The sequence below is a fragment of the Macaca fascicularis genome, chromosome 14 (assembly GCF_037993035.2).
Source record: "Macaca fascicularis isolate 582-1 chromosome 14, T2T-MFA8v1.1".
NCBI classification, from domain to species: Eukaryota; Metazoa; Chordata; class Mammalia; order Primates; family Cercopithecidae; genus Macaca; species Macaca fascicularis.
The window spans coordinates 52,855,484-52,876,601 of record NC_088388.1 but is presented as its reverse complement, the minus strand read 5'-3'; the positions used below and the strand labels follow the sequence as shown (position 1 = coordinate 52,876,601).

The 21,118-nt window shown below is 43.5% G+C and overlaps 1 protein-coding gene and 1 non-coding gene across 8 annotated transcripts in view; one reads left to right on the top strand and one right to left on the bottom strand.

Moving 5' to 3' along the window:
* Positions 1-21,118, top strand: part of TEAD1 (TEA domain transcription factor 1) — a 271,129-nt gene that overhangs the window by 214,484 nt on the left and 35,527 nt on the right. For all 7 annotated transcript variants that reach the window (XM_045371517.3, XM_045371518.3, XM_065528530.2 and 4 more), the window contains one exon: positions 15,602-15,775. In XM_045371517.3, coding sequence (XP_045227452.1) covers positions 15,602-15,775 — 174 coding nt within the window. The remainder of the gene's footprint in view (positions 1-15,601; positions 15,776-21,118) is intronic.
* On the bottom strand, positions 19,147-19,318 carry LOC123568941 (small Cajal body-specific RNA 16). The gene has a single exon (XR_006692492.2).

Below are 21,118 nucleotides of genomic sequence, written 5' to 3'. Positions count from 1 at the left end.
CAGCCTCAGCCCCTGGGGAGTAGAATGCCTAGTAGGGGAGACAGACATGAAACAGATGATTATCTGAGAGATCATTGCAACGTGCTGTGACTTCTACGAAGGAAGAATACTGAACGCTGTAAGTAACAGGAAACAGGGCAAGCTTCCTTGTGGAAGTAGCCCTTAAGCTGAGAGATGGAGGATTGGACAGGGAGAGAATAAGGGAGCAGAATATTCCAGAGGTGATGAAGCTGAAGTGTATGTGGCAGTATATTAAATCGGTGACTATTGTAGGAAAGTCAGGACCAACTAAGTCACTAGAGTAGAGGTCAGAGATAAGTGTTTTAGGTACATTCAGAATACACATAATAATCTGAATGGGTAAACTGGATCTGGCCTGCTGTTGAATAAAAAAGCTTGACTTATATAGACTCCAACACGTGACTTAAAAGGCCCTGAAATGAAGGCAGGCCTGGTGTAACACCCTTGGGCCCTTTGAGAAAGATAGTTATATTTTAGGGGATATGAATTGGGGACTGAGAGAAATTAGAATTTATTTAACAAGTACTTTTTGAGCACCAACTGCATGCCAGCCACTGTTTCAGGTGTTAGAAATTCGGTAGTGAACAAAACAAAGTTCTTTTTCTCATGGAGCCCACACTTGGGTGAACACAAGAACTACCCAAGCAAATAAATACTCAGTATGTCAGGGGATGCTAACTGCCTATGTGGAATAATGGTCCTTTGTCACAACTGATTTTTTTTTTTTTTTTTTTGAGATAGGGTCTTACTGTGTTCCCCAGGCTGGCCTAAACTCCTGGGCTGAAGTGATCCTCATGCCTCAGGCTCCCGAGTAGCTGGGACTACAGTTATGCACTGCCATGCCCCAGCCTTCTTCACAATTGAAAGTTACTTGCTTTTTGGATTAAAAGTGTATAATTTCAGAAAATAATTCCCCCAATAGATATGTTGATGTTTCTGGCTTGTATTATGTACTAAGTGATGTGCATTAGACATTACCAACCAGAGCTCTATCACTGCTGTGAAATTATTTTGCCTAACCTCAGTCGCTATTGTTGGTGTTGCTTCTGATATTCCCATGTTACAAACACTCATTCTGCAGTTGAACACAAGTGATTTAATGTGTGCAAATGAATGTGGCAGATTGTGAATAGGATCTATATTTGATTTTAGTGGACATGTGAGGGCCCGAAGGTTGGTTCTTGTGCTAGAGGGAAAAAGTGGTGGCTGACCAGTTGAAATGATGGATAATTAATAAAATTATTTAAAGCATTTGACAGTATCTTAAGTACCAGCCTCTCAAGTTAAATACTGTGTGCTTTGTTGGACAAACACAAGGTGCTATTACAATCAAGGTATAATGGTACTTCAGGGCTAAGGTTACGCTGAAAAATTTGTATCATGTAGATAGTTTCTTTGGCTCTTAGAGTTTTTGTGACTTCTCAGACTTTAATTTTGCTATATTTTTACTCCAACAACAGAAACATTAAGGCCATCTAAAATAAACTCAGCTGATACATTTTAACAAATTTGGGCATACAGTACTTAAAATTTAACATCCAACATTAACCACATTAATTTGATAAGGAAGCAAACAAAGTGACCAATAATTAAAGGGCCCTAAACAAGTTAAACTTTGCATTTGGATTCTCTAGATCTTTGTTACAGACAGACATGTACATAGGTTTCCCCCTACTTCCATGTAATGGCTTAGGCTCATTAGACCCAAGAGGTTATAAAGTATTTTTAGTAGAGAAGAGAACTGATAGGTATTGCTGGCAAAAAAAGAAACTATGTAGCCAGGTTCCATGCTATTTGTCATTAGTGACTTCTTTCATGTTTACTGAACTCTGTGAGGTAGGTTATTCTATTCCTTTCTATGGAAGAGGCTTAGAGAGATGCTGCCTTATAATAGCCAGCTTTGCACCCCAGCCTGCCTGTACCATCTCTTAAGAGAAGATAAGACATGATTGCTGGCCGGGTGCGATGGCTTATGCCTGTAATCCCAGCACTTTGGGAGGCCAAGGTGGGTGGATCACTTGAGGTCAGAAGTTTAAGACCAGCCTGGCCAACATGGTGAAACCCTATCTCTACTAAAAATACAAAAATTGGCTGGGCATGGTGGAGGGTACCTATAATCCCAGCTACTCGGGAGTCTGAGGCAGGAGAATCGCTTGAACTCAAAAGGCGGAGGTTGCAGTGAGCTGAGATTGCGCCACTGCACTCCAGCCTGGGTGACAAGAGTGAAACTCCGTCTCAAAAAAAGACATGGTTGCACACTTTGGTACCAGCAAAGCCAAGAGAAGAACCTTAGTTTGTCTCCTCTTTAGTCTGAAGTGGCCTTAGAACCAGCGTTTTCTGAAATTTACTTGTTGGCTCACCACATATGTCACCCTTGCCAACACTGAAGACTTCTTCACAACCCCTCCACTCCTAGCAATAGTGATGGGCAACATTTACTAAATATTTTCTGTGTGCCAACACTATGCATTATCTTATGTAATCCTTATGAAGTAGCTTGCCCAGTGTTAGACAGTCAACTGACATGGGAAATAGGATTTAGATCCAGGTCTCCACATCCTGAGATTGTGACCAAAAGGCTGTACGGTCCATTTGTATCTGATGAGTAGTCTGTTTTTGTAGTCCAGGGCTATAAGGAGCCAATGGGAGAATAATTAGGGGGATGATCGCCCCCTGCTGGCTCCGTGTCGTGTGTAAACCAGACAGCAGCTTCCCCAAGTTGGTGGTGGTTTATGTTGGAGGAGAACCAGCGAATCAGTCCCTCTGTTACCTTTGGCTCTACTAGAAGCTAAGAGAAAAACAGCAGAGGGTGAAGAAAGGAAGGCAGAGTGTAAAAAACAGAGACTATTTGAGTTGGAAATACACTTTCTACATGATTTCAGTGTTGCATATCAAAGGACCTCAAGTGTTAAGTGTGATATCCTCCACCCAGGGTGGGCTATTTAAAAGGGGCCTCCCTGAAATCAGGGTCCAGTTTCTGGAGGCCAAGTTAGGTAGATGAAAACCTGGCCTGGCTGAGCTGTCAGCTAAATCCTGAAAGTACGTAGGGAGTGGTTTTCCTGATAAAGCCTGGAGTGATTCCTCCACCTCAATTCTGGGGCACGGTGGGTTCCTCCAGCCCTCCACAGGGCAGCAGCTGGCAAAGCCCTGCCTGCTCAAACTGCCCGGGCACCAGGCTTTGTGTCTCCTGCCTGTTTTGGTCTGGATGCCACAGTGAGCAGGAGCCAGGAAGGGAGCACAGAAGGGATTTACTTAGGCGGGAGTTACACAACCAGAGGAGGGAAGAGTTGGGGGTGGAGAAAGAGGCAAAGAGATTGTTCTCTTTCGATTTTGAGGAAGCACTCACTGCCTTGCAGAAGAGAAGTTCCGTGACACAGTACAGGAACAAACCCAATCAGGGAAGGCACACATTCGCTCAACATATGAAACTGATTTATTTTTATTTTTATTGTTTTAATTGAGACAGGGTCTCACTGCATTGCTCAGGCTTGAATGTAGTGGCACAATCACAGCTGACTGCAGCCTCGACCTCCCAGGCTCAAGGGATCGTCCCATCTCAGCCTCCCAAGTAGCTGGGACTATAGGCATGCGCCACCACGCCCAGCTGATTTCTGTATTTTTAGTAGAGATGGGGTTTTACCATGTTGCCCAAGCTGGTCTTGAACTCCTGGGCTCAAGCGATCCACCCACCTCAGCCTCCCAAAGTGCTGGGATTACAGGTGTGAGCCACCATACCCAACCAAGAAACCTATTTATATATTATGTCAATAATGATCACCAGCTTTTATGAGCTCTGTTTTAGTATGCTGAGCATTATGTCCAGTCTATACATAAAGGAACCGTAGCTCAGAAACGCTAAATAAAGTTATCAAGATCTATCTCCAAGAACGGTGACTGTGCCAAGGTTTACCACCACTCTGTATTCTTAACCACATCACTGTACTTTTGAAGAAATAAAGACAAAGTTCGAAAGTTAAAAATAGCTGTCTGTAAAGTAGGAGCTCCCCAAGCAAGGCCAGACCTCTGAGGGCCTTCCACACTGGGTAGATGGTTACTCTGGGTTTCCTCTGAGTTCCTTTTCCAACCCATAGAAAATTGTCTTCCACAAAACCAGTCTCTGGTGCCAAAAAGGCTGGGGACCGCTGCTTTAGAGCCTATCTTTCATCATGCTCTAGTTGCAGCAAAGAGGTGACTGATACTAGAATTCTTAGCAGCTGTTTGAGATTTGGGGCAAATTACCTCATAGCTCAGCCTCAGTTTCCAGTCTGTCTTAAGTGGACATAACAGGATCGCTGCCACGCTCACTGTGATAATTACATTTAGTAATATCTCTGAACATACTGAGCACTCCACAAATGCTTCTGAACCTGAATGTCTTACAGTAATGTGAAAGGAAATTGAGCCAGAGATCTGGACAGGGATCAAGCTTGCGAGAATGTGCTCACTAGGTGCTTTGGACTCTACTGAAATTCTAACAGGAGTCAATATTTTTCAATTACTTTTGAGAAGGAGTCTTGCTCTGTCACCCAGGCTGGAGTGCAGTGGCGCAACCATGACTCACTGCAACCTCCACCTCTCGGGTTCAAGCAATTCCCCTGCCTCAGCCTCCCAAGTAGCTGGGATTACAGGCGTGAGGCACCATGCCTGGCTAATTTTTGAACTTTTAGTAGAGGCAAGGTTTTGTCATATTGTCCAGACTGGTCTCAAACTCCTGACCTCAAGTGATTTGCCTGCCTCAGCCTCCCAAAGTGCTGGGATTACAGGTGTGAACCACCATGCACGGCCTCAGTTAATTTTTAAAATCAATTAAACTTTTCACAGAGGTAGTAAATTTATGTGGTCAAAAAATCTCCAAGCATAAGAGAATGGAAGGGAGACGTCTCTTCCTTCTCATTCCTATCCTACCCTTAAGTAGATAGCCACTGTTACTATTCTCTTATGAGGCTTTGTAGATTTTAATGCATATACAGTCTAAGATGAGTATGTATTCTCCTACCTCACCCTGCTTTTTAAAGCGAGGATGTGATCTGATTTGTGCTTCAGGAGAGAGCCAGGGCTGGAGGAAACTGTACTGTTGGCCAGCTGGTGGCTGATGAGGACCAAACCAGGGCAGGGACCGTGGCTGAGGAAATGGCAGAGGGGAGAGATGTTACGGAGATAAAATTAAAAAGCCTTGTGGATTAATGAGCTGTGAGAAGAGGAGGATAAATGGTAATGACTGGGTGTTTGAGACCAAGGATGCCGATATAATTTCAAGAGTCCTGCAACAGAGTAGGAAGCAGGACTGCTAAGAACTGACTTGGTAATAACGCTTTTGCCTTTCATTCTCAAAATAAGCTTGTTGAAATATGTATTGGAGACAGGAAAGCTCAGAGAGTTTAAGTAACTTCACCTGGGACCTGGCTAATAGATGGCAGGGTTGACTATTTGAACTTTGTCTGAATTTCACAGTGTATGAGAAAGTGACACCCCATTATCTGGAAAACAGAAAATGGGAAGGGCAGGGATGGTTCTCCATCCACAGATGGACATTTCATTTGGGCTCCAGGAGAGGAGAGAGTTCCTGAAGGGGCACTGGGCTTAGTGATGGCAGCCCCCTCAGCCAGAAGGAAGTGAGTGTTGCTGCCTGGTGTCCTGGCCCTTACCTTTATTTCTAAGGGGCTGGACCTCCTGGATGTGGAGGTGGGAGTTAGCAGTCTTCATAGTCAGAGGGAGCCCAAGATCTCCCCTCTGGGGGACTGGCAGGCCTGTGGTCGAGCCCGCATGGAAGGTCTGCAGATATATCCTGCAGATAACATGATTCTTTTTCCTAAAGGCAGTTGGTCAAATGTGAGCCCAAGGATGATTTAATTTCACATTTGTATACTTCTTTCAATGGCCTAAATTCACAGATAACTAAAATTCCTTTGTCAGAACACAGATCCTGTCTTGGTTTGGAAAATGTGATCAGGACAGCTCTAAAGACATATGACATTGATGAGGCCTGTGGAAGAAAGAAGAGGGGATGACTGTGCATGGGGGTTAGGTTGGAGACACAAGATAAGAAGCAAGGTTTTGGCTGGGCTCGGTGGTTCTTGCCTGTAATCCCAGCACTTTGGGAGGCCAAGGTGTGTGGGTCACCTGAGGTCAGGAGTTCAAGACCAGCCTGGCCAACATGGTGAAACCCCCCCGCTTCTACAGAAATACAAAACTTAGCTGGGCATGATGGCAGGTGCCTGTAATCCCAGCTACTCAGGAGGCTGAGGTGGGAGATTCGCTTGAACGTGGGAGGAAGAGGTTGCAGTGAGCTGAGATCGTGCCATTGCACTCCAGCGTGGGTGACAGAAGAGACTCTGTCTCTAAAATATAAATAAATAAAAAAGAAGCAGCAGCAAGGTTTCAATTTCCGGTTGCCAGGAGGGTTCTTGCCTTTATCCTGGGAAGGACGGAGAAGGGCACCGGTGTCTCTGGAGAAGCTTCCTAGTTTTATAGTGGCTGCCGAGGCAGTTGCTCCATCTTGGTGTGGAGAACGGCTGTTTGAACAAATCTGGTTTCTGGTCCTTCAGAAAAGAGGCTCCTTCTCTCCCGTAGTTCAGGGCTTGGAAGTGATCTCATGCCAGTAAGCCAGGTCACCAGCATCTATGCGACTCTGTGTGGCCTGGGCAGAACTTTCACATTGACTGTTTCATTTGACCTTGGATACAGGCTAGGGTTCATCACTGCTCAGATGAGGAAGCCAAGGCCCAGAAAGGTTAAGCAACTTGCCTCAAGCCACTCAGCTCAAAAATAGCAGAGCCTAGATATTCTAACCCAGGTGTCATTAATGTGCCCATCTCATGCTTTGGAATAAGTGATTGGAAAGTACATTTGTCCTTCCAGGTTTGGGGAGGAAGGCTGCAGCTGGTCTGACAGTTGGCTGTGCTCAGTCCTTGAATTTATCTCAGGTTTTTCTCATGTTTTTCTAAGCCTGGTTTTCCAGTAGGAGATAGGAGATGGAGTGTCTCCCAGGGAAGGGGACGATGGCTCAGTGTGGAGCTCCCCTGTGCCCCTCACAAACCTGAGCCCTTGCCGAGCCACCTGTGAGCCCCTCCAGGCCCAGGGCACACCCTCTTGTGGCGGCAGCCTGTCTGCTGGTGCTTTGTACACAGTGTTTCTGAGATGCTCTGGCCACTCCCTCTCTTTCTTCATTACCCTTTGGGAAGGAGGCCACTGAAAGCATCTGAAAATCCGGGTTCTATAGACATTTCGCAGAGGCCCCAGCCAGGCCCCCTCTGCTTTCTTTGGCAGGTCGGCACCCCATGCACCTGCCTTCCTGGTTGCTCACTCAGCTGGTGGGCCTTTCAGCTGCACTTCTGTGGGGAAGACATACTCTTGTCTAAGGAAGCAGTAGCCCCTCTGTGGAGATGGTGCTGGGAGTGGGAGGTGGGAAGGATGCATCTTGGTGTGAGATCCTGGAAGGAGAGATTCACTTGTTGCTTGTTTCTCATGTTTCTCTCTGGAAAGAGCGAGGGGCATAGGATGAAGTGGCATGTCAGGGCCAGGTGGCCAGAACAGGGCTGGTGCCCTGAACAGTGAGCTGAGGAGAGAACTCACTTCAGAATCACTTTCTCCTGGGCAGGAACCTTGAGCACAGATAGGCAAGCTCCTGGGCTGAATGTGCGGGAACCTTTCTTGGCTTGGCTCCGCAGCCGTTCCTTATCCCCCCAGGGGCCACCGCAGGCTGCCCAGCCTGCCTTGGGGGTAGCTGTACAGACATTCCCGGCAGGACCGTGACAAGAAGTAAATGTAGGCGATTTGTCCTTGTTCTGTTCCAGCTTGTACATTAGCATCCCTTGACATGAGTTATTTGTCTTGATTTCTTTAAATTCCTAAGTGGATTATAATTTTTCTCTTGGTATTATTTGACAGCAGTCATTTTTCAAGGTTTCACTACGTTCTTTAAATACTTAGAATTTTTGGAACAAGTTTAGGAAAAGACTGCCATCTTCAGGTTGGACGGTGCAGTGCAGGGCCCAGTGTGTCTGAGGGCACCTCGCGGATGCTGAGAACTAGCAGGTTTGTAGTGTAGGGCTTTTTCTTCCTTTTCCACAAAGATTGAACTGCCTTCATCAAAGATCGCTAGAATGTATTGGCAGTCCTTTTAAAAAGAGAAAAAAGCCCCAGTGACCACGTTGGAAGTTGTACGTTGTGATTTGTTTCATCTACAGTGATGGGCAACCTCCTAGGCTGCCCCCACGCCACTTTTGGGAACAGACTTTGCATGCCTTAGAGGAAGGTAGGAAGCAGGTATCTGGAAAGGGTACTGTGTGCCTGAGGGAAATGCGGAGGCCAGACCCCACAAGACTTCCCTGCACTGCCGCTACCCTTCACCCTAGCACCGATGGTAACATCAGAACAGTAGGAATCGCCTTAATGTGTCTGAAACTTTCCCTCTCTTCATTTCTGCTTTAAGTTTTAATATGTCCAGTTTTTTTGTTATCAGAGGGACAGTATTAATTTCACATTATTTCGTCCAAAGTAAAGAAACATCATGATTCTTCCAGAAAGCAACAACAACAAATTATGTGCTATGTATGGTGTTATGTGTTCCTTGCATTATCTCATTTAATATTCTTGACACTCTGATACAGTAGGTACTATTATTATTCCTGCATTATATTTCTACTAAGTATACGTATTTCCACTATGGATGTGGAAACTGCAGCAGAGAGGGCTATAATCACTTGCCCTGGATGACTCAGTTGGGAAGTGGTGCCACTGTTTGAATTCAAACCCAGATCCCTCCTGACTCCACAGTCCAGGTGCTCATCACTCCTCACTGCAGGCTCGCTAAGCAGCAAAGAACAGCAAGGACCAGAAAACAAAGTGACGTCATAGAGCAGCTTTGAAGGAAGACGAAGTCCTTTATTAAACCCCCAGGGTATCTCAGAAGCCCTTTGCAAGTGAATGGTTGAGTTTCGAGGGTTGCATTCACCTTTACTTTTGTTTGCAACTGCTATGAAGAGTAACTGGAGGGATGATGGCAATAGAAAGAGAAAATGGACATTTCTCCAAGTCAAAATAGAAATCCACATATTCAGATGGCATCAGGTACCGCATGGCATCCTTGATCCATGTAGGGTTTTACTGGTGCAACATCTGTCCTTTTGGTGAACCCTACCTGCACATAAGCATCCCAGCTCCTGTCCAGCTGTCCTGAGCATTTGAGCTGTAGGAAAGCTTTGCAGGCTGACCCGAGCTCCTTTAGAGCCCAAGGAACTTGTGGCCAACACAGAATAAACATCCTGAAGTAGTGTTTTTTGCTTCCTTTTACGGTTCTTTCCCTTCCTCAGAAAAACTCCATAATCTTTCAAGATAGTTTTTGATTGGTGGTTTATTTAATAAAATAATTGTGTAAGCCAAATTGAAGTGCATGGCCCATAGGAAAAGCAGTATTCTGCTGCTTCATGACTCCTCACCTCCCAGTTCTACTTTTTGGGGACCATTGTTTGCAGCTTTTTCAGCCATGTCTTTGTATTAATATATTTACCTCCACCTTTCTAAATAACATGCTTATATTATATATCTTATTCCATTGATTTTAGGCCTCATCTATTGACTTCTTAACATAGAAGACTACGATTTAGTTCTCCAAATTTAGTATATGCCCCCCCACCCATCTTCCTTTCAGTCCCCTTATGTACTTATATCACGTTAAAAAAAAATTAACATTCAGTTAATTTTACAAACCCATATAAATTTTGCACACAGCGTGGTTAATGTTATATATTGACACCATTTTCTTAATTGTAAAACTTTTTTTTTTTCTGAGGTATATGGTTGTCTTTTAAAAAAATTGTTCAGTTTTACATACCTACACCAATTCATCCTCAAAGTTTCCAGGAGAACTCTTATGTTCTTCTCCAGATGGTGAGATATAAATCAGGTCTATTCTCTTGGTGACATCCTGCCAGGAGTTCTCAGCTGCGTGGATCCACTCTGGACTGGTTGCTGACCTGGCTGGTTTCTTCACCTTTCTTCTATGTTAGGCCCCATCTCTTTTTAAAATTTATTCCCTCATTTTGTAGGAACATATCCTTCTCTAGCTCCCTGGGAACAAGTTGCAAGGAAGGTCAGTTTTCTGATACCTTAAATATCTGAAAGAGTGTTCTGCTTTCGTGTACAGTGGGTAACTTGGTGTTCATTACGGTTTTTGCCTTGGACTTGTGAAACTTGATTCATGTTTTCTAGGTGATTTCCATATGTTTTCTCCTTGCTAATGAACAATACTGTATGTTTAATGTTGGAGAATAAGGTCATTCGTATAAAAAGAGCAGATAAATGCTGATTTAGTTAATGTGATATGTAGAAGTGGTATTGACTGTATTTATTATCCCCATCTTCTCTGTAGGAATTTATGAGAACATATATTTATTTGGGAAAGATACAATTCTTAGAGGCAATAAGCTTGCTCTGTACAATCACTCTAGGTTCTACGAAGATGAGCACTTTGTTGTTAGCTCATGGATGCCTGGTGCCTAGCACAGTGCCTGGCATATATGATGGATGATAGGTGTGCTGGTTCATTCTACTAAAATCTGTAGAAGAAACAGGCAGAGTGAGTACCTTTTCCATCGTTGACCTCGAGATGTTGATTATCAGTTGTGCCTCTACTGAGTGACTAGGGGACTCTTTTGGAGAAGTCAAAATTAGCCTCTGCTTTGGATATTGAGGAAATCTAGTCTTGGGCCTTGTATATGTGAGTCATTGACATTCACCTTTTTTCTGCTCATATCTTGCTTCCAAATGCCTGTTTTCTTTTATGAGTGTTTGTTTTGTGCCCTATAGAACAGAATTGCCCTTTTTTGTTTTATGTGCCACCTTCACTTTTGGGGAAACCACCATTGCTGGAGAAGAAATGGGATTGATTTGGGAAGGAGGGAAGCAAATAAATAATCCACCTTAGCACAGACAACTGGCAAGACTGGAAATAGAGCCTCACCAAATGATTTTTAGGTTAATTTCATTAAAACTTGAACCCAACATATAGATATCTTCCTTTCAGCCTTCTGGATTTGGGGACAGAAGGATTCCTGACCTACCCAGGTTGAATGAAGTAGAGAGGGTGGTCTGTTTGTTTCAATGCTGTGGTCTCCAGGGCACCTTCTGTAGTACTTTGTATTCTTAGAAACAGAGTCACCACCTCTTGGCAGCAGTGAAGCCACTCAGATGCCAATGGTCAGAGTTTGGTTTCAAGTCACCAGCCTTGTAGAGACAGTGCCCAATTTCCTTTGGCAAAGACAGCCTGCCCTTCTCTGTTCATTTCAGCCTTGAACACAGAGGTAAATCGTCAAAATAGAAACCTTTGTGGACTCTGTCTGATGCGTTTGTGAATCATGTTTGTCCATAATTCCAGTTTAACTTCATAGAAGCTTTAAAACATGGTTTAGTTTTTTTGTTGTTGTTCCTTTCCCAAATCAACTTTCAAAAAACGTTGGTTTAACGGTGTTGGAAAGGCTTAGACATTTTCTTCTGGGGGACAGTGTGATTGATGTTTGCAGCAAACGCAAGGGCTGTGGTGTTGACAGATCCAAGTTTTATTAACTCCAGGACTATTCCTGGATGTATGACCTCAGGCAAGTCAGTTCATCTCTGAGCTTCTATTTCCTTGTCTGTGAAATGATTTAAATTAAATCCACCTCCAGCAGCATCATGAGGCAAAGATTACCTGAGATCACATCTATAAGCAACACCATTGCTCACAGTGCCCAGTGGACACAAGTTCTCTGCCTTCCTTCAGGCACAGGTGAGAGGCCCACACCCTGAGCAGCTGGTTATGAGGCGGCCACGATCAGGGATTTGAACAGTCACTTGGCTTCACTGCTTGTTCCCAGCTCTTGGCTTATTTGTGTTTCTTTTTTTTTTTTTTTTACTAGGCAGGAGGGATAGCAAAAGCAGGAAAGTTCTTTTGCTTCTACCTCAGGATCTAGTGAATCTCACATGATAATAAACTATAACAATGGTCATTTTAGCTATAATTTATTGAACATGAACGCTTCTTTTTTTTGTTTTATTTTGTTTTGAGATGTAGTCTCTTATGCTCAGGCTGGAGTGTAGTGGTGTGATCTTGGCTCACTGCAGTCTCTGCCTCCTGGGTTCAAGCAATTCTCCTGCCTCAGCCTCCCAAGTAGCTGGGATTACAGGTGCGTGCCACCACACTCAGCTAATTTTTGTATTTTTAGTAGAGACGAGGTTTCTCCATGTTGGCCAGGCTGGTCTCGAACTCCTGACCTCAAGTGATCCACCTTCCTCGGCCTCCCAAGTTCTGGGATTAGAGGTGTGAGCCACCAATCCCAGCCCCTGTCAAACATTTCTTATATGCCAGGTCCTATGCCGAGCACTTTCAGCTATTATGTCCCCATTGCACAGATGAGAAGTCTGAGGTTTCAGGTTTGTGTCTGGCTCCAAGGCTTTTGTGCTTTACACTCAGCACCTTGCTTTTCAGGTGCACCTTCATGGTCCCCATCGGTATGTGGTAGATTTTACCCCCATTCATCTTCTTGACCTGTGGATGTCAGGGCCATGGTCCCCATTTCCAGCAGTGCAGTGCAGTGCAAGGGACATTTTGATGTTAAGCGCAAAGACTTCAAGTTTCCCAGCTTCTCAACTTCATCCCAGCTCTGACCTGGCCTGGGGCAGCTAGTGAGGCAGAACAGCTAGGAGTGAGGAGCCTGAAGGGAGACTCAGATTCAGCTCAGTGGGTCCCCAAGGCTTGTGTCTCATGCCTCCCGTAAATTCACTCCCTGCAGAAGGCACTAGAATAGACAGAAACGGTGCCTTCCAGAACTGGGGAGGTCTGAGAGCTAGCTGTAAGCAGAAGTTATAAATCAGGGTTGGATGGATGGATACATAGCCAGTTGTCTAGGTAATAAAGAAACAGTGCCTTTTGCTGTGTACTCCACGTTCCACTTTGTGTTTCTGATTGCCTTTATACCAGCGTCTGTGCCCACACCTTTGCCTGTGTGTTTTTTTTTTTTTTTTCCACTTTTGCCCACTGAGACTAGAAAGACCAGAAGTTTCTTAGCAGCTATGACTGTGCCGCATACATTTCCATGAGCTGTTGTTTATAATTGGAAAAAGTGATGTGGCAACATTTGAGAAAATGTATAAAAAGCTCAAAGATATTCCCTCCTACCCTTATAATCTCACCTCTTCCCACCCCCAAGTCTCACTTCCCTAACATAGTAGCTTTTACTTTTAACCTGTTTAAAAATAATTTCTTCCCACTTTTACTTTTAACCTTTTTAAAAATATTTTCTTACTTCTCAGGCATACACTATTGTTTTATAGTATCTCCCAGCTTCTGTCTTAATGCCAGGCAGCTAGTCCATGCAGCTGCATCCATGTCAGAGCTTGATAGGGTCCTCTGTTTCACTTCACCTGATATCTTTTAGGATTTTACCACTCTGATGTTGAATAGGAGAGGGACCTGGTCCTCTTCCAAAAGATACTGGCCCCAGTTGCACTGCCTCTATATGCAACACTGGCATCAGATGGAGTGTCCAGCCTCCTGTCTTTTGGCATGGTGGCCAGAGATCCAAATGTGGGTAGCAGGTTATAGATTTAAACCAGTACTCCTTCAGGATATATTTCACAGGATTTTGTGACCGAGTTTGAGAAACTCTAGATTATATGTTTAAAAATGTTTTTTTATGGAAGTGCCTTTTTAAGAGATAAGGTCTTACCCTGTTGCCCAGGCTGAAGTGCAGTGGCATGATCATAGCTCCATTGCACCTTTGATTTTCCAGGCTCAAGTGATCCTCCTGCCTTAGCCTCCAAGTAGCTGGGACTACAGGCATGCACTGCCACACCTGGTGAATTTTTTTTTTTTTTTTTTTTTTTTTTTCTGGTAGAGCTGAGGTCTCACTGTGTTGTCCAGGCTGTTCTCGAACTCTTGAGCTCAAATGATTCTCCCTCCTTGGCCTTCCAAGGTGCTGATATTAAAGGCATGAGCCACCACGCCCAGTCAGTGGCACTGCTTTTAATACTCTAATATTTACTTTGAATCTCTAAGAGGAGAAGTCTTATTAAAACAATAATAGCTAGATTTTATTGAGTGCTTATTCTTGTTAGATCTAGGATCCCTGGTGAAGTCTGTGGAGTGTCTTATTTAAACCCTGTAACAATCCAGTGAAGTGAATGCTATCACGGTCCCCATTTTAGAGACTTGAGAGGCACTTGCCCAGTATCATAGCTAATTTGCCTTAGGCACAGTGTTTTGTACTTGAGCAGGATGAGTCTACCACACAATCTTGTTTTGTTGTTTTTTTTAAAGCAGGCCCCGATGATTAGGTTCCAGGGACTGTATATTCTTAACCCATGTATAATACTCAGCTTTGCCCAAGCCTTCTGTTACTTGGGACCTCCTGTGGAATAGATTAGTACTCGGTATAGTAGTTGGAGAATTGCCAGTTTAATTTGGAATGTGAGCAGACTTGGACTGCTAGATAAAGAAGGCAGATGGAGTTTCTCATTGAAATCTCTTTGGTTCTGAGGCCCATGGAGCCCTTGCATCCCCAGGTTTCTTGGTCTGTGTCACATTATGTTGGTGTTACTGCCTGTGCAGTGGGAGAGGCATGCCTGAAGGGTCTCTGGAGTACAGCGTCTAGACCAGTGGTTCTCAAATTTGGCTGTATATTGGAATTTGCTGAAGAAGCTTTAAAAATTACTGATGTTTGACCTCATTCTCAGACATTCCAGTTTAATCTAGATTGTGCTCAGGCCTTTGTGATGTTTAAATGCTCCTTGGTTATTCTGATGTAGCCTGGGTTGAGACCCATTGGTTTGGACACACTCCTTTGTGGTCCAGTTACCATGTCTTATCCCAAAGCAAGGGGAAGAAAAGGGTTCACTTTGTGAGTGAAATGACTTAACGTGGTTTAGAGGTTTTTGTTTGTTTTGTCATGAATGAGTGACCTATGTTCTTTTTCATCAGCCATGTATGGCCTTGTAGATTTTCTCTGTGATCTATACCCCAATCCTAACTTTGCACTGACAGTGACATATTGAGCAGTCCTTATGCAGAAGTTTTGGATTGGTTACTAAGGGGACTGGTGACAAAGAGGCTCAGCACTCTTACTCCTACTGGAAGAAGGAAGTGGGTACCATTGCTAAGATCACTGTATCCACGCTGTTCCAGGAGAGCTGAGACAAGAAGTGCATTCTGGGTTATGACATGAGCTAACTGCACACAGATTTCTTATTGGACTCCAAAGAGTATCACTGTCATTTTCAGTTTTGTCAGGTGAAATTGGGTAATATAATTGTTTCTTGGTTTGATAGCTGGGTAACTTAAGCTGTTGTAATTAATGTGTCTGCAAAAAAAGCCTTTTTTAGGTATTTCAGAAAATACATGTCCTTGTCAGTAAAAAACAATGATTGTCTCCACCCTAAGCTATAATCGCTTTTCTAAACATGCTCATCATTTCAGAAGCATTGATCCTAGGCTCAAAAGCCTAATTCCAGAATTTTGGTACTACTGCTCTTTATCCAGTTCAAGATGGATGAGTCCCAGGTTGATCAAAGAGTTTGTAATGGGAATGTTTCTTTTGGTTTCTTACAGTACAACAAACACCTCTTCGTGCACATTGGGCATGCCAACCATTCTTACAGTGACCCGTTGCTTGAATCAGTGGACATTCGTCAGATTTATGACAAATTTCCTGAAAAGAAAGGTGGCTTAAAGGAACTGTTTGGAAAGGGCCCTCAAAATGCCTTCTTCCTCGTAAAATTCTGGGTGAGTAAGACATTGCTGTGATTTCCGTGGTTTTTGTCTGAATGGTCACATCTCTTAAGTGAGCACAGTGCAGCACAGCTGGCTGTGGATTTACACTGAGTGCACCTTCATGTGCTTCTGCACAATTGCCACGGGAGCATGGACTCACACCTGTGATTGGTCCTCATGCCGGCCTTGTGCATCCACATGGCACACCTGGGTGACATTCTCTGTCCCTGCCAAAGGGCAGGAGGGACAAGCAGCCTCTTTGGACTTCACTTACTCACAGATGGCTGGAGTAATAATTGAAAATGTGAGGCACTGTACCCTCTTTCTGTTTCTTCTCCATTAATCAGAGCAATCTATAAATTCCATTGGTGTGCAGGACCCGGAGCTGGGATGAAGATAAAGTTACACGCTTCAAGATTTTATAAGCATCAGAGAGGAAATAGAATTGCTTTGCCCAGTGTATACTTTATTTGTGCTTTAAAATGATGGGCAAATTCCCCTGGCTGCTGCAGCTTTGCTGATGTTCCAGAGCCTCTGAGAGGAGCTTTGCCACTCCTTCGGCACTAGTGAGGCTTGGGCCAGGGGAATGCTAATGGGTCAGAATGGGCATAAGGATAATGTGTGTGTGCTGAGGCATTAGGCGCACCAGTAGAACAGATAACCTGCTAGCACTGCGAGTTTATGATTCCTCAGCCTTTACACACATTTTTTTTTTAAACTATTGTAAATGTTTGTGCTCCTTAGCATGGCATTAAAGGCCCTTAGTGACATGGTTCCAGGGTAGCTTCCTCTTGTATCCTGCCAAACCCCTGCTGCCCCACCTGCCCAGTCTATGCTCCGCCTTCTGTTTGTCTAGATGGACTTTCTGCTCCTTTCTGCCTGTACCACTGGGCCAGCTCCTTCTCTTCCGTGAGACAATAGCTCCACTATAATAGAACCTTCCCCATGTAAGCAGACCATTGATTTCTCTTCTACTCCCATTGCATTTGGTCATCACTTCCCACGCTGTGTCATGATTGTTTGGATGTGTCCCCCTTCCTCTGGACTCTGCCACAGGGGGCCTTATTCATATAGTGGCTTCCATTTATATGCTTGCTTTGTGCTAGGAGCTGTGCTGAATGCTTTACGTGCATTTCATTTCATCCTCCAAGGTTTAGGTGGAATTTTCCTCAGCTCCACCTAGGAAAAAAGGCTCACAGATCACCAGAGACAGGCTTGTGGGTTGGGTACCTGGAGCTTGACATCAGATCTGTGTGACTTCAGTGTCCCTGCTCTCTTTCCTTGTTGCTTAATCCCTTGATCTGTCAACCTAAGCCTCTTCGTATCTCTATACCAAGCAAGAACCCTACACAAAAAAAGCCCAACAGATGTGAGAACAAATGGATGAATTAAAGAAAAATTTATGTTTTAGGTTCCTTGGAAGGAAATTTGCATATTAAATTAGCTTGTTTTGTATCTTTTATCATTTTGTGCTTCCATATTGAAATTTGGTTAGTAGGCCAGGCACAGTAGCTCACGCCTGTAATCCCAGCACTTTGGGAGGCTGAGGCAGGGTTATTACATGAGCTCAGGAGTTTGAGACCAGCCTGCCCCAAATAGCAAAACCCTGTCTATGAAAAATACAAAATTAGCCAGATGTGGTGGTGCACACCTGTAGTCTGAGCTACTCAGGAGGCTGAGGTGGGAGGATAGCTTGAGCCCAGGAAGTCGAGGCTGCACTGAGCTATGATTGTGCCCCTGCACTCCCGCGTAAGTAACAGAGCAAGACCCTGTTCCAAAAAAATAAATTTGGATAGTAGATGTAGCCTTCTACTTACAATAATGGATGTTGGGTCAGTAATACACATGGACAACCTGAAAAAGCGATCATAGTCACATTTTCCTTTTCTGAATTGGTGGCTGCCTTCTAGTAATTTGGCTGGTGGTTGGAGATCAGTTATATGGTAACAGAGTAGCTTTCAAAATGTGGCCTGTGAACCCCTAGGGAGTTCCTTGATATCATTTTAATGGGTTGACAAGGTCAAAACTATTTTTGTTGTAATACCAAGACATGATTTGCCTTTTGCATTCTGCTTATATTCACACTGATGATACAAAAGCAGTGGGATAGAACTGCTTTAGTATGAATCAGAGCAGTGGCTCTGCTGCTAAAATTCATGCAGTTGAAAAAAAAAGTCCTTCATGAATTTTATTACAACCTAGAGTACACATTGAAAATGAACACATGAGTCTATCACATCAAGGAAAACAAATGACATTATTTGTTGCTAAAGATAAAATTTGGGCTTTCTTTTTTTTTTTGAGACGGAGTCTTGCTCTGTCTCCCAGGCTGGAGTGCAGTGGCTGGATCTCAGCTCACTGCGAGCTCCGCCTCCCGGGTTTACGCCATTCTCCTGCCTCAGCCTCCTGAGTAGATGGGACTACAGGCGCCCGCCACCTCGCCCGGCTAGTTTTTTGTAATTTTTAGTAGAAACGGGGTTTCACCCTGTTAGCCAGGATGGTCTCGATCTCCTGACCTTGTGATCCGCCCGTCTTGGCCTCCCAAAGTGCTGGGATTACAGGCTTGAGCCACCGCGCCTGGCATAAAATTTGGGCTTTCAAATGAAAATTAGAATATTGGGAAATTTGTGTCTACCTTAGTGAACTTCTCAATACTTAAATACTTTTCTGATAAGATCCACCATGATATTGACAAATGTAATCTGATACAGTGTTAGAGCAATGGATTTAAATGTAACAGAGTTGGAAAAATTCATTGAGATGGTTTCAGATTCCACATTCCAGCCTACTATTAAGAAACTACTACTCCTTGTTGACTTTTGATGTAGTATCAAAGGAAAATGACCACTATTATCTGAGGAGTCTGTCACATAATGTAAAGCAGAACTACCTGTCTCATTAATTTTTTAAAAATACAGGCATGTTAAATGTTTTTTAAAAATGTGTATCAACATGTAATTAGCTTATTATTTCTTTTTTTTTATTTGAGATGAAGTCTCACTCTTGTCCCCTAGGCTGGAGTGCGATGGCGCGATCTCAGCTCACTGCAACCTCCACCTCCCGGGTTCAAATGATTCTCTTGCCTCAGCCTCCCAAGTAGCTGGGATTACATGCCCAGCTAATTTTTGTATTTTTCATAGAGACGGGGTTTCAACATGTTGGCGAGGCTGGTCTCGAACTCCTGACCTCAGGTGATCCACCTGTCTCAGCCTCCCAAAGTGCTGGGAATTACAGGCGTGAGCAACTGCGCCGGCCTGTTAGCTTATTATTTCTTAAAATGAAGTAATATTTTAAAATTTTCTCAGTTTTAATTTCCAATAAAGAAAATATAGATGTAACCTACAGTAAGCAAAGGTCTTTGAGGTCCTCAATAATTTTTTTGGTCCTGTTTGCAGTATCATACATGATCACCAAACTGCTGCTAGAATGTTTACGCCTGTTACGGCAAATTCAAAACCCAGGAAAGACGACTCCTGGGAATTTACTTTGGGTCAGGGTCAGGCTGTCTGGTGCATCAATAATTTATTTATGAGTTTAAGGGGGTCCTGTGATCAAAAAGTTTGAGAGCCACTATTTTAAAGGGTATAAAAAAAGGTTGTTTATCCATGTGAATGAAAGCTAATTAGAAATTATAGAATGTTATGAAAAGAAACCATTTTCAGTAATTTCAAATTAAACTGTTTTTAAGTAAGATTTCTGATAATTAGCATATTGTTTGAATATAAAGTAGTATAGAGAGTGCTTAGAAAGTGTTTTTTGGTTTTGCCTCCAAAATTGCCCTTATTTTACCCAGTGGATGATTTTAATAAATATTTTCCATGGTGGAGCCCTTCAGTCATAAATCCTCAAATAATGAAGTCTAGATTGCAGATGTTTAGCGTATGGTAGCTGATGGGAGATGTGCAAATTTAGAAACAATTACTCTGAGATCAGATACTTGTTTATTAAGATTTGTAGAATTAAAGTGGAGAACTTCCATGAATGTGAGAGAAAACATCACTCCTTCAGTACAGTTGTTAGGAACACTTAACCTTTATAAAGAAATTCAGTCATAACTATGGTAAAATGAAGGAGGGAAGGCAATTTAAATTTGGTTTGCAATTTGAAATGTCATTGGCTTCCTCTAATGACTCAGTAAGAATGAATTACATTTAGAATATCTATCATTGGATATCAGTAGGTGCTTCCAGTGGGTGTTTCTGAAGTACGTTTCACACCCCCTTCAAAATATCTTTTAGCAGTATGCTTAGCAGATGTGCTTATTTTTGTTACAACAGAGGCTCTATACCTAGTCCTTTTCTTTTCTCTTTTTCAAATGGCCTAAAGTCTCTAGGCTGTCAGTATCAGCCTGACTCTTACTTGTTCATTTGGTTGTTCCTGAATTCGGTTTTCAGAATGTCTGCTACGTCCAACCTGGGCTTGGTCAGGCTAGACCATGGGAGGGGTTTGCTATGGAAAAATACTATGTGTTACCTAAAGTACCTGCACTTAAGCCCCAGATGCAGGCACTTCAGCTCTGCCAGTTGACACTTTGAGGCAAATGGGATGGCGATGAGCCAAGTAGCAGTCACTCCACTGATTTTAGGGTGGAAGACTCTACTGGCATCCCAGGCCCCAAAGCATAAATGAATAACAGAGTCAAGGATGCCAGCATGAGCACCCCTCTACCATATAAGCTTTACATTGTCCATGCCTTCATGGTGTGGGACCCCTTAAAAGCCCCTGTGAATGGCTGTTTATCTGTTAAGATCTTTTTTAAGAGCCTTATTGAGGTATAATTTACATACTATAAAAATCACTCATGTTAAATGTACAGTTTAGGCTGGGCACGGTGGCTCACACCTGTAATCCCAGCCCTTTGGGAGGCCGAGGCAGGCAGATCATGAGGTCAGGAGATCAAGACCATCCTGGCTAACATGGTTAAACCCTATCTCTACTAAAAATACAAAAAATTCGCTGGGTGTGGCGGCGGGCGCCTGTAGTCCCAGCTACTCGGGAGGCTGAGGCAAGAGAATGGTGTGAACCTGGGAGGCGGAGCTTGCAGTGAGCCAAGATCGCGCCATTGCACTCCAGCCTGGGCGACGGAGTGAGACACATTCTCAAAAAAAAAAAAAAAAAGAAAAAGAAAAAAAAAAAGAGAGAAAGTACAATTTAGTGATTTTTAGAAAAATTTACAGAGTTGTGTAATCATACTAAAATCCAGTGTTGGAATTTGTCTGTCACCCCACAAGGATCTCCTGTGCCCATTTGTAGTCAGTTCTTATTTCCACCCACAGCCCCAGGTAACTATGGATCCACTTTCTGTCTAGATCGGTTTGTCTTTTCTAGACATTTCATATGAATGAAATCATTCAG